At 30.0% G+C, this 14264-nt stretch overlaps 1 protein-coding gene across 1 annotated transcript in view; it reads right to left on the reverse strand.

Annotated features, from left to right (window-relative positions):
- The window catches only part of LOC113374828, a 309572-nt gene that overhangs the window by 45150 nt on the left and 250158 nt on the right, over positions 1 to 14264 (reverse strand). Inside the window, exons 5-6 of the mRNA XM_026614793.1 lie at positions 6368 to 6414; positions 3742 to 3842 (exon numbers count right to left, since the gene is read on the reverse strand). Of these exons, the coding sequence (XP_026470578.1) occupies positions 3742 to 3842; positions 6368 to 6414 (148 nt within the window). The remainder of the gene's footprint in view (positions 1 to 3741; positions 3843 to 6367; positions 6415 to 14264) is intronic.

The raw sequence follows: 14264 nt of genomic DNA on the forward strand, positions 1-14264 counted from the left end.
TTTTATAATTATTTACCAATTTTATGGCTATACCGATTAGGTTTTATTCATTTATAAAACCTATTATCATTAGTAAACAAAAGTTGGCAAAGAAAAAAGTCTACAGTTTTAATAGAGCAATATCTAAATATATCAGCATTAATGATCGCATAACATGTTGTGTGTACGGATGTCGTCCATGAACGACATGGTGTGTCGGAATACGCTTCAATATTCATCACTATGAGTTAAACTATCGGTCACTCTAATTTTCATTGTAATTTTTAGTTTATTAAAAGCGCATCTTTCAATTTTTTAATACGTTTGTATTGACAAAAATAAAAAAATCTTAAAATATATCGCTATGCCTGTCCGTTCAAGTAGTGCTACTGAGCGGCACGCTATTCCCGTACAGCAGCGACACTCCTGCAGAAAAAACTCTTGTAGCGAAAGGATTAGGTAGAATTTGTATAAAAAAAAACACTGCAGCGAAAAAAATGATCCTAAGTAATTTTTTGGACCAAACTAAAAGTCAACACTAAATTCTTATAAAAATAAAGAAACTGGACAATCAAGACTATTATAGGCGCTCACATTGAGATATTTATATTATTTCAACTGCTCTCGTAGGATAATTTGATAAGGGATTCCTTCGTAGTGGAACGCAGTTCCGTAGCAGCCCGCGACGGTAATAACCCTTGGAGGGCGCGGACTCTACGCGTAGGTACATGTGATTTTACGAGTCCGCCGTATATGCTCGGAATGGTCTCTGCTTTTGCCGTTTCTGGGATTCTGCGAAATGGTAAGTAGTCCCGAAAGAGCAACAACGGGATACTCTCGTCTGTGCAGGCGCATGCTTTATGGAGTAATGAAGGTCGTAAAGGTGAACAAATGCTCGCCGACACTGTACCTTGTTGCCGCAGCAAATAAACAGGAATGTCGCAGACTCTGGCAGGCGACGGCTGACCCACCCCCATAAAGGACAGAAGAGCCCTCAAATAATTAAGCAACCAGTGCAATATAGAAAAAAATCCAATATGTCACATGTTGGATATTTACTAATATTTATTGCAAATAATACACCGAAACTGAGTACTTGTAATAACCACAAATAATTCATAAAAACATTATTTGCTTATGAATTTCTTGTGAAACTCTCATAATCCGGTTTTAACTTATTTTTGCGCAATCCTGGAACTGATATATTCGTGATTATTTTTAATTAAAATTGTGAATTTATAGATACATTCATTTTATAGAAAAGTTTTCGTATTCAACATTTAAAATAACTAATCAAATTCGACAGTTATAATAGCCATTTTGTGCCATTTTTTGATCAGCAATAATTTTGTTACGGGGGTATTCTAGTGTAGAAATTCAAAAAAATCGATTTTTTTCATTTCATATTTTCGAAGTTTAACTATCTAAGAATATGGGTACGAGAAGGTTTTTGATTTTGATTTTGATTATTTTCGGAGATATAGGCATTTTACTGACTCGGTCTTCATACTGGTTTGGCTTCACGCAAAACTTTGAATGCGTTTTTCTCAGAACAGACTTTTTCAGTACTGTTGACACGATTTCTCGAGTTCTACTCGACCGATTCACTTGAAATGTTCAGAGAGTCTTGTTTATAGACCTATCTATAGCCCGAACTAGGATTATCCCCAAATACCAATTTTTACTGTTTTTAAAAAATTCGAGAAACTCAAAAAAACAGTAGAAAAACACTTTTTTTCAAACAGTCGCCAATTTGTAAAAAAAATATTTTTTTACTCATCGGTAGTGCGGGCAATTGCGACATCATTAATAATCTTTTTATTTCTTTTATTTCGGATGGCTAGGAGGGCTGAAATCATGTCAAGACTGAGGTGCCAATTTTTTGACAGCCCCCTCTTCATCAGCTGCTAGTTTCTTCAATTTTCAACTTTTTTTTAATTTTTGTATTGTATTTTAATAATATTAATAAACAAGTGGTAGTAAAAACATTCATTGCTTTATTTTGCGACTAAAAATTACCTAAAATTCATCGCTCTTCACTAAAATACCCCCTTAAATTACTGTTAAATAATTTACCTGGGTAAAAAATAACTACTAATTTATTTGGCGAGGAGTAAATTAAATTATGATTTGAACATACGTTCACGTAAAAATCTTATACTGCCCTTAAAATGGATTTGTTATAAAATCAAATCATACAAGAAAAAGGGAGTGTCACAACTGTCCCTCGGGATTTCAGGCATAAAAATAGGTTGAAATTATCAGCTCATCATTATGAGTAAGCTAAATTATCTAACAAAAGAACCCTCAGGTTTACTCTTCTGGGATTTTGATGCTACTTCGCATGGTAATAGAGTTGATAGTCAAATCGAACCTTGTAAAATATTATAGGCCTATGAGAAGTGGTTTAATTATAAAAATTAATTAAAGTTGGAAAGTAGTGTCTCTTATCGATATATCCTCATAGCTGTGCTCGTTGCTCGTAAGCAAAAACTAATTGCTAGTAAATAACAAACAAAGTTATCTATCTGTATATAATTAACGGTTATTAAAGAATTGTATCCGAACATGGAAACTTACTTTTGACTCTTTAACATGTTCGAACAACCATACTTCATTTTTCCCTTTGGATCCTATCTCGAAATCAATATACTTCAGCTGTAACGACGACTGTCACTACCGTACCCTGGCACAACTGTATCCGGTCTTCCCTATATACATTTATTTGGTCCGAATATTTTAAATTGAATTGACAAAATTAAATGATTTAGTTGAATGTTTCAAAAATACATCATTTTTAACTGTATGTTTTATCGCGTAAGTAAGATATTCGAAATATCGGGTCCATTTACAATTAACACAAATTTTCTCAAACTCACTGTCAATGTGTTTGAAAGACTATTTGCGTTCCTAAAATCTTGCACGTCTTTTAGGATACGTGTGAAAATTATTTCGAGCGAAAATAATATTTTTTGAAAATATAAGAACAAACCGTTCATTTATTTATAAAAGTCTCATTACTTTGTGGTGAACACACCTTTTAAATAATTAAAAATAGAAAACTCTAAAATATTTAAAAATTGTCTCTTTTCTGTAAAGATACCAAAGATGTGAACATATTACCGACGCAAAATAATCCTGTTCATGGAATTCAATTAGTAAATTTTCCATTACATGACTATTCGGCAAATTGCTGATGCCCGCCAGTAACGATTTTTGTCAATTGTCTATCCTCTGTTAACTTTAGATTTATGTTCTGAACATTTTCACGCCGTTCGCGTTGTGCACTTTTCCACTAGTAAACATTTAACAACGAAGTCGTTAAAGTTTCGCTTTTGTTTCCTGACTAAACTGAACGCGCGCAGCAAATACTTGCGATGCACTTTCCAAGGATTTTGCTGTTTTGGTACGACTTTTTGAACAACTCTAAGTATGTTTAATGCGGTTTTTAATTAAAGAATCATTCTTATAGTTTTAATTGTGTTCTCGAATAACTATTACTTTGTGTTTACGAAACAAAATTGTTAATCGAAGAAAAACATCTTAGACTTTAATAATTAAAGATAGGTAAACTAAACTGCTCGAAAAACTTTACTACCTCCCAATGAGCTACTCTTAAATTCTTCGAATCATATTTTTAAAAATAGTTTGCATTTGTGTTATTGTTTAGGATATGTATCGATTATAGAAAAAAAAAACAAATAATAAATTTACTATATGTATGAACATGGTTCTACTTACATAAAATCAAGTATTACATACCTTGTGTGCCGTCGCCGCCCTATCTTTTCTGTGAGATGTTTTTAATCCCCTTAACAATCTAGCTAAAGTCATGCGTTTTTTGCCACCTTCTCTTGAACAATCTGAAAATGAAGATTAAAACATATATGAAACTCAATTGACTTTGCAAAACATTATAAAATCAACAAAAATGAGTAAAATACTATAAAAAAAGAAAAAGATCGGAAATTTGCTTGTAAGATCAAAACCATCTATTTATTTATTACAAGATTAACTTTTGTTACTTCACCTGAAACAGTAATGAATTGAAATACTTGATAGATTTATAATAAAAATATGGAGTAAAAAAATTAAAATCTAACAATATGTATGTGAAGCTCAATGTGCGAGACAGAAATATTTGAAATGAATGTGAGCGAAATGTGTTAGTCGTTATCGTGTAAATTTTAGGTTTTTATTTTTTCTCTATTTTTTTTTAACTATGAAACTGTCAAGAATTTTACTATTTCGAGATCCTGATTAAATGCGCCAACTTTTGATGGAATTTGCCTGCATTTATGCACTTTTTTAAGGAAGGGCCTCTCAAAGTCAAAAACTTGAGGCAATAGTGTCATTATTTTTTACTGTAGTTCCAGAAGTGTTATTCGCAGTAATAGTTACAAAAATTTAATAAACTTTAATAATAATGAATTAATAAAAATCAACCACAATAACTGGAAAATGGTAACATATTTAACAAAGCTATCGGTTGAATGAAATTTTTTTTCTTCGGCTTGATGTTGAGTTTTCGTACACCCTGTATATATATTAATATAAACATTTTCGAATTTTATTGCTCCAATTCATAAAAAAAATTCTCTAGATGGTGCGCAATTCAATCAAAGTTTCGTATTGAAATAGCATGGAAAAAATTTCGAAAATTTTAAAAATGTTTTTTGGGTATAACTTAGCTACAAATGAATTAAAAGATTAAAACTGACAGTCCGTGTCATCTTCTATTAAAAATTCGACGCTCTGCAAAACAGGTTTTTTATAATTTGTTTTGTAGAGCGTCGAATTTTGAATAAAATTCATTCATTTGTTTGCTAAGTTATATCTAAAAAACATTTTCAAATTTTTTAAAAATTTTCCTATGCTATTACCATACAAAATTTTGATTGAATTTGCGCACTATCTAAAAGACCATTTTAAGAGCTAAAACTTATAGAGGATTTTTTTATCAATTTGGAATCATTTGAGCCCCTGGGAGTAAGAAAATTCGAAAACGTCCATATTAAGGACCACCCTAATTTATATTATATTTATGAATGAGCATTGGCATATATACGTAATACAAATACATTTAAAAAATCAAGAGAGTATAAAATGAAATGTAAGTTTCACTATCAAAAAACCTAGAATAAAAGCTTAGCTTAAAATTAATTTATAAAAAGCTTCGTGTAAATATTCTATCGACATCAGCAAAAGCTGCCCAAATTGAAAACACTCCAACATTAATGAGTTTCTGACTTCACACTCCCAGAGGCAGACGTATTTGCACCCACACCGATGTACAACTCTAACACACGTGTGCACCGATAGAAAAAAGCCGTCTGATAAAAAAGCTCTTCATTACAAGTGCGCTGCTCTAAGTGCCGGAAGAAAACAAAAGCTCCCGGGTTTGTTTTTATTGAACAAAGTTGTATTATTAGTTCGCCGCTAGCGGGCGAGATGTGTGCGAAAGCTCGCAGAGGGTTCGGAGCTCCGCTGGACGGAGCTTACAACGAGCTTACGCCAAATAGGATTTTGCTCCGTCATTATATATATATATATATATATATATATATATATATATATATATCTCATGGTATCGTTATTTTGAAAAAAGGCGTTATATTGTGTAACAAAAATTAAAATTAAATCATATTCTCGTGTTCTATATCATTATAATGATTATTTAACGTGATGCAGCGTTTATAAAAATGCGTATCAGTAACATTAGAGCAAATAAATTTGAAATTTGAACTAGTATCGTAAAGTAGATTGATGATACTATAATGGTATATTATATCAGAATTAGTAAAGTGAAAATGTACCTATGGAATAATAAAAATATTTGAAATGCGTCATTAATCACTAGTTATAATTCAAGCATCATTTTTAATAACTTGCAGCTATAATAATGCTTTGTAAATGTTTTTATATAATTTTGATGACTCTAAATCGAGCATTTAATTTTTAGAAACGTAATGAAAACATTTAATATCCGCAAAATATAAAATCCTTAAAATAATGAATAAATGGTTTTCTATATTTACTTAAATATGTTATTAGTTGAGAAAGTGACTACGTTTTATATACTTTATTTCAAGAAAATACCGTGACTTCTCCATAGTATATAATTTTTGATTCGTTCACTTAAGCATTTTACCTAATTTTCAAAAATCGTTATTTATTTATTTTATTAATGGTAACATAAATACAATTATATGAACTTGCAAGCATTTATTTAATATAAATTTAATTAGCTATAGCATAAACCATTTAACTTCGAAGTACATTGTAGAAAAAAAGAAAAAAATGTGTAAGTATTTATCAAAGTTAATATAGCCAAGCTATTCAAAATTGGTTTATTCAAGTTAAAAAATATAAGAATTTTAGTACTTACCACTTGGTGGAAATTCGTAAAAATAAGCTGATCTTGGACTGAGGCAGCTGAAAATAAATAAAAATTGTTAAAATACATATAACTTTTTAATTTTGCACAAATATATATAATTTATTTATTTATTTATTTATACAGCACAATTGTACAATTGTAGATATCAATGGTACATAACTTAAATTAATAGATAACATATATATATATATATATATATATATATTATAAAATAATATATATTCAATTATTTAATACATCGGGTTTTCTATCTCCCCGCATTTTAAGAGAGATAATTAAATAACATCATTTATAGTTAATTCAAAACGCATCAAAATTATTTTATTCGCTCGGTAAACTCATTAAAGTTATAACAGCATTAAAAGTTATTTCATTCTTATAATCAGCGGCAATGCTATGAATGAGAAACTTAGAAAACTTTGCTTTTTCTTATGCAAATTTGAAAGATTTCGTATTTCATTATGAATGCAATTCTGCTCAATTTATTTAAAATGAAAGAGGTAGTCAAATTGGTCATTTAGAAGAAAATAAAAGAGTCAAATTCAATTTTATTCAAATTGAGTGAAATATTGATTTCCATTAATTAATATTATATATATATACTAGCTGACCCGACAGACGTTGTTCTGTACCTACGTCTACAATTTTTCAATATTTTATACTAATATTTACTGCTTAGTTAAAAATAATAATTACTGTTTTTTGAATTACTATTTATACCAATATATAAGTGATGTTGAATGTAGAACTGTTTCAAATAAAATGATTGTTCTCAATTCCCACAGTTAACACTTTAATTATTTATTTAACAAATATTAAAAAATGTTCAATAAAATTGTATATTAAAAATTATACACTGCGATTTATAGAACAAATTTATTTCCAATAGCTCAATTTATTTTATTGCATTTAAGGGTTATATAGTATTTTTAGCCATACCTGTAGATGTGGATGTATAAATGAATGATTTTTTGTTTATTCACGACTAAAACATTGATTTTCCAAATTTATCACACTAAAAATGATCGTCTGCCTTTTTGATTTATGGTCATAGCATAAGATACTCATGTTGAAAATTGAAATCTTTCAAAAAGTACAACAAATTCAGAAAGAATTAATATATAGCATACGCGGCAAAGGTGCAATATCACCCAAAATAATTGCTTCAATAATGTTGCCTATAATTTTTATAATTTTGTACCATATTTTAACTGGCTTTAAGTAATTTTAATATCTAAATTGCATTTTTTTCTCTAATAAATCAATATACATTATTGCTTATGTTTATATTTGAAGTGAATTAATTTGTCAAATCCTGTTCACATGTGCTCTATTCAACTTACGATCAACAAAATTATTGATCTGTAAATTTTTTTTACTGTGCTCCAATTTACTTGATATTTTGGAAATAGGCTAATCTTTATCTTAATTTCAATGTTTTTAACAATTTGCACTCCGTCACCATCCACAGCATTAATTGGATTATTACTCTTTTAATTCTGATTTTATCAGAACTTGTAATACACTATTTTAAAGGTGATTAAATGAGCTACAACTTTCTCTATCATTACCGTAACTTCTCTTATTGTAAAACGGCGAAGGGTTAAAGGGCTCGAAAGACCTCTGGTTGGACAGCTCCTTAATTAATCATACATCTATCAATATTTGTGTAACGAAAAAATAATAAACAATAATAATTACTCAGAAAAATACCTCGAATTTTCTTATATATATACTTTTATACGTATTCTTTCAGAGGTATTATGATGAGAAATTGGTTGTTTTTTTTAAATGTTTTTTTTTTCATGAAATCATGAGTTTTTTAAGAATCATTTGTACTAAAGTTGCGGTATTTTCTAGAATCCATCAAGATCTCTTAAACCAAGTTAATTCTAGATTGAATACGATTATTTTTAATTTTGGTGGATATGGCACACAAAGTATTTGATTTAAATGAAAAAAAAACATTGCATGCGTCCTTTATCTGCATGATAGCTCACTCATTTTACACGCAGAAGTACTCATTTTAAAGCTTATTTTGAGCACTATAAAAACCCATTTTCATATCTAACCTAATAATGTTCCTAAAACACTATAAAATAACGATTTATTAAGATTTTAATTGATATAATTCTGTTCATTACATGATTTTCGTTAAAATGTATATTTTTGAAGGTGTTAGCAACAAATGATGAAAAACGCAAAAAAGAAACAAATATTCAGTAGCCAGTAACTTGAAAAATATTTCCTTTTTTGAAAAACATTATTAAATATTTTTCTCGTATAATTAGTTCTTTTATCGATACCCAACGTTATTTTGAAAAAAGTAAAATTACACCACTGAAAAGAAATGTCATCCACCCGAGAAGTGGTAAAGGAGTCTAAATTGTTTTCACTTCTGAAGAGTAAGATGAACCTAGTTCCAAAATTCCAAACGAATTGGAAAATAGTAAAAACTTCAGACCCAAAGCGCTCCATTGAGTAAATATTCCGTACCCAATGACAAACATATGAATTTTTGACACAATGAAACTTCTAAATAATTTTTTTTGTATTGTGACTTAGTATAGTAAGGCAAAACGACTGCAAATTGAATATGTTTGAGCGCAATCACTTATGGCTCGCTCCTTTGCGCGAATTCGTACGGCGAATCTGTTCGCAAAGTGCGCAAACAAAATTATTGCAAGCAAAAGCAAACCACGCGCACGTCAGACGCATGCGCAGACTGCATCACTTGTCAAATGCATGTTATATTATTTGCATCTTATATTAATTTAATTTTTGGCACATCTCAGCTGCTTTTCGGCATTAATAATGTAGACATTACATTTTTCTTATTCATAATTATGAATTTATTATATTCTAATATTGCCTTAGCCTATAAGTGAATAGAAATGTTTGGCAAATGACAGTCCTCAATTGTTTTTAATGTCAAACTAAGCTTCAAATATTTTCAAGGGCAAACAATGATAAGCGGTTTTTTGTAATTTTTTCTATTTATTTCTACAATTTAACTATATTTCTATGAATCAAAACATTCTAAAAAATTTCCCGAACAAACTTCAGGAAGATTCATGAAAATCCGAATTATAGTTTAGGAGGAAATATGAAACTTACATTGTTACAGAAGAATTTTATATATAAGATATATATATATATATATATACGCAATAAACAAAACTGTGTAGGTCCGTCATTTTTGACAGGTAATATAAAATTGTACGATCATAAAATTTTGGATTGCGTTATTATTATGGAATAATTTTAAACTTTATATATTTCATTCTGTTTCAAATATCTTACATGTAAATATGTAACTATTTGAACAACAAATAAAAATTATAACTGGTTGCATGAATACTATGACCGACAAAATTAATTTTAGAATGACAATATTTGTTGTTAAGTTCATTCAACAATCGTAATTTCTTAATCCAAACATTTCAATTAGAAAAAAGTTTCAATTAAAAAACAAACAATTTAACCCTCGAATTGTTTATACCGAGTCTGCTCATTAGAACGTTCTGAAGAATTTTTGCATAATGTCAAGTACAATTCTCAAGAAAAAAATTTGCTATACAGAAAAACAAAAAATATATCAATGACAAATTTGACAACGAATAAAAGCCACAATGTTTCATTGCGATTATCTATTCTCTGACAATAATTTGTTAATGATTATTATAAGGCCTTTTCTTCTCTTTAACGACAAGACAAGGGGATTTGGCTATAGTTTCCAGTCGTTCTCAATGCTTGATGGAAAACCGCATGCTTCGTTTTGCCATGTGAGTTTCAAAATGAATAAGCGAATGCGATAATGCAACACTTGTTAACGCCTTACTCAACTCTAATGGAATAGTATTATTATATTTTATTACCTTCATACAGGATAGCAATAATAAACCCTCATCCCTTATTACATAATTTAGAACTATTAAATAATCCTTCTCATTGTCATGCATCCTAAATCTATCATCATACCATTAATCCATTTTTCTAAGAATCTTTAATCACCTGTTCCCGCTTGAATTCCACGTACCGGTTAATAGCTGATTGGTCAAAATTGTAATGGGATGTCATTTGAACTCACAAAAACGAACCAATCAGAAAAATCATATAAAATGGTAAAATCATTATAATTTAGTATTAACTAAAATATCATATAATTTAACATCAGTCTTAAATCAACATTCAAAGCAATAACATCTAACATATCATCTATAAGTCTTAATATTTCATTCAAATATACAATAATTAAACATTTATGATTATCTTTTAATCGGTCTGATATAGCCACTATCTAAATATATCTGGTCCTTCGACAATATAAGTAAAGTGCAAGTGTATTTAATAGAGTTCGGCAGCATCTCGGTGGATCACGAACTTCTATACATTTACTGACACTATCTTGTCACAACATACGTCGTATTTTTGATCCATTCGAGCCGGATCGTCAAATAGTGAACAACACTACATAATTCATAACACTTTCGCCGTAAACAAGATTTTCAATTTAGCAAAAGAATGCATGCGATTTTACCAATTGAAACGAATAAGTTCAACAAAACCAAAACGTATAACAAGCTACGGGTGGGTAGGTAGGTATATTTGTAGATTCGAGTTAGCTAAAGCTCGAGGGAGCCTAACAATAGCTAACGAATTGTGTTCTGGAGTTGTTCAATTGTTCTATCTTTATCTTCGGCGCGCTCTTTTGTGCGCGAACTGCAATCTCCTAGGGATAAGCGGATGCTCTATCAAATTTACTTCCGGCGACGTTTGCACGACAAAGTAACACGGAAGCATACATATGCCATATGCCATATGGCATGTAGATGCTGCCACTGCCACCGACGAACGAACGAACGAGCTCGATAGTTTAAGCGCGATATGATAAAACGATGGAATTGGGGATAAAAATATGTATATCGAGTATATTCCAATTTGAAGCTACTTCTTCTGGAAAAGCAAATATAATAGGAATATATTTACAAAATAAAATGAGAAGAGGTAAATAAAAAACGTTTGAATCTCTAAAATCAAATCTGCAACATTGTGTTACTGTATATTCTCTCTAATTATGAATCATTTACCTAGTATAAGCAAGGAGCATAAACATTTGGTCACATCAGGATAATATTAATTTGGAAATATGAACAAACAACACTCTTTTTGCCTTATTTATTAAATAATAATTTTCACAAACGTTTCGAGACTAGGTTTGTCTCATCACCAGTGTGTTCTAATTTAAAATTTAAAATATGGAAACCTAAATTAGCATTATGTGTTATCTGTTACAAGTCGTTCGATATACTGTCTTCTGCCACATCAACGATCGTCAGTCACATGTGATGTTTTGTACTTTGGGTATACATTTGTATATATGAGTATGTATATATATGTACATATATTTTTAATTATAACAATTTAAAACAAATTTTATAAACAAACCGTCTCATTTATAGAATATTTTTTATCCTAACGACATCTATTTTTCAACTGGACCCTAATCCTTCCTTTCCTAACTGATTGCGTGACTATTTAATTTCAAGTGGTTTTCAAGTGGTTAGAGAATTCGGACACCGACGATCGTTGGTGTGGCAGAAGACAGTATATCGATTGCTCTAAGTTTTTGAGAATCAAAACCTTTTGTTGAACTATAAATTTAAAATGTTTAAAATCGGTCGATTTTGAGAGGCCCACCTATAAAAAATGTACTAAAGTGTGTCGGCAAGTTCCACCCAAAGTTGGTGCATTCAATCAGGATTGTAAAATGGTAAGATACTTGAAAATTTTATTATTGAAAAATTTCGAGCAAAAAAATAAAAACCTAAAAAAGACATGATTGCGTTTTACTCTCAATTTTAGTAGGGTTTGGCGAGGAATCAATTTGACTTTGAGCAACTATATAATGAAAACCAAACCAATTTTATCACAACAAATAACACATATCACCAACAACTATCTGACTATGTTCAGTAAAACTCCCAGCTAATTCATAATTTTAGAAATGAGTTTGTCTGTTTTTCAAAAATTTGTTACCTTGTTCTTTTTACTTCATAGACGGGGTAATATGGGACGGCCAAAAGGCCAATAGGTTCATAGTCTTATTTTATATTTTAAAAGGATTTTGTAAAATAATAACTACATTATTCCAACAATGCAAAATATAATTTTCATAGCTACATTTTTTAGAGAGAACACTGTATGTAGCCTTGATGTGCTTCTTCGCCAAAAGTAATTATCAGCAGAGTTGGAATAACTATTTATTAAATTTTAATTTCTTAAACTTAATTTACTTTTTTATTTACTATTTATTATTTACACCTTTGCCAGGGTAAAGCTTCAGTTGGCCCTTTTTACCCCATCCTTTTTCTGAAATTACATTACTACGAATATATATTATTGCTTAAATGCAAATATTTCAATATTCAAGACCGAATTAAATAAGAATGATATCTGCACCGCCAGCAATATCTGTAAATCTGTAATTAAGATAACTTTATCGTTCGATAAATTGTCAATACAGCATTCGCTAAGCGGATACAGCCCTCCTTCTGTTAGTAATCGAAATAATAAACTCTAATAATAATCCGCGGAAATGTTGAAAACGATATCCGCTCGGAAATATATTTTAAAACGAAAATTTATTTTCTTAAGGATTAACATTCTGATATTTTCCTCCGCGAGCACGTAGGTGCAGAGTTTCATTATCCTCAATAATTACAATTTGTAGATAGCAATTACTAGAGAAAAGCAAAACAGAGATTGTGAACCTTGATAATGGAAAATTTTGTGATACATATGTTAAAATTAGTCTTAGTTTTGAAGAAATGAGATGAAATATTGAGATAAAAGCACATGAAGAAAAAACTATATCAGAAAAAAATGAGTCATATTACGCTGTGGTAGTTTGAAAGAGCTTTAAGAAAAAGCCTTATTACTAGCCAAGATTAAAAACGTAGAAAAAATCGTGAAAGGCTCGTAAGTTGAGTCTTTTGTTATTTTTATATTAAAATATTTGATCGTTTTTCAACATGTCCAATCATTACGATGTAATAAATTCCGAAGCAAATTTTAAGTTTCATTAAAATCAATAAGTTTTTTCTACAATTAATTACAAAAAAAATGGCCAGTGCGATTATTACGTATAATGTCAGGTATCAGCACGATTTCCAACTGATATCTTTCACACATTTTTGAATTTTCAAAATCTATACAAGATTTTTGGCTAAATCGGTGCAGTAGTTGTTAAGAAAACGTTGACGAAAGGTCAAAAATTGGCTCAAATACATATACAATGATATAACACAATTTTTTTTTCTTCTAAAGATGGTGTTAAACGTTTCAGAATGTCTTTGAACGTTGAGAAAACATAAAATTATCAAATCGGAATTTCTGGTAAAAACATGAACTTCTCCTACAAAAAGTTCAGAAAATGACAAAAAACTTAAAGCCTGCTCGACAACGTCTCATTTTATTTCCTTAACTATTCAAATTTCTAAGTTTTCCGCTCCCTGATCCATTGTGGAGGTGCTCGTAACGAATTTCCTTGCGATAATATTGGGCAACATGTTGCACAAGTCAACAGGAAAAGCGGAAGCTCTAATGCACGCTATTAATTACACAAAGTATTGTCGGCAAATGGCTCGAGTGCGATTAGGAATTGTTCCTAGTTGTTGGTTTTGTGCGCACATGTTCTTGATATTATTAGTTATCTAGAAATAATAATTCAGACGCTCAAGACGCATTCTCCTCCCGGAATTCTACTCATTAATAAACAATATTGGACTAAATTAGTAGGTAAAGTCAAAAATTGGAGTTAGGTATCAATTATATGAAAGCTGATCATCAACGCAAGCAAGTAAACCCTTGAATATGAAAAATC

Source organism: Ctenocephalides felis, unplaced genomic scaffold (genome assembly GCF_003426905.1).
Source record: "Ctenocephalides felis isolate EL2017-DRISC unplaced genomic scaffold, ASM342690v1 CF-g0.4_SCAFFOLD_01886, whole genome shotgun sequence".
Taxonomy (NCBI): domain Eukaryota; kingdom Metazoa; phylum Arthropoda; class Insecta; order Siphonaptera; family Pulicidae; genus Ctenocephalides; species Ctenocephalides felis.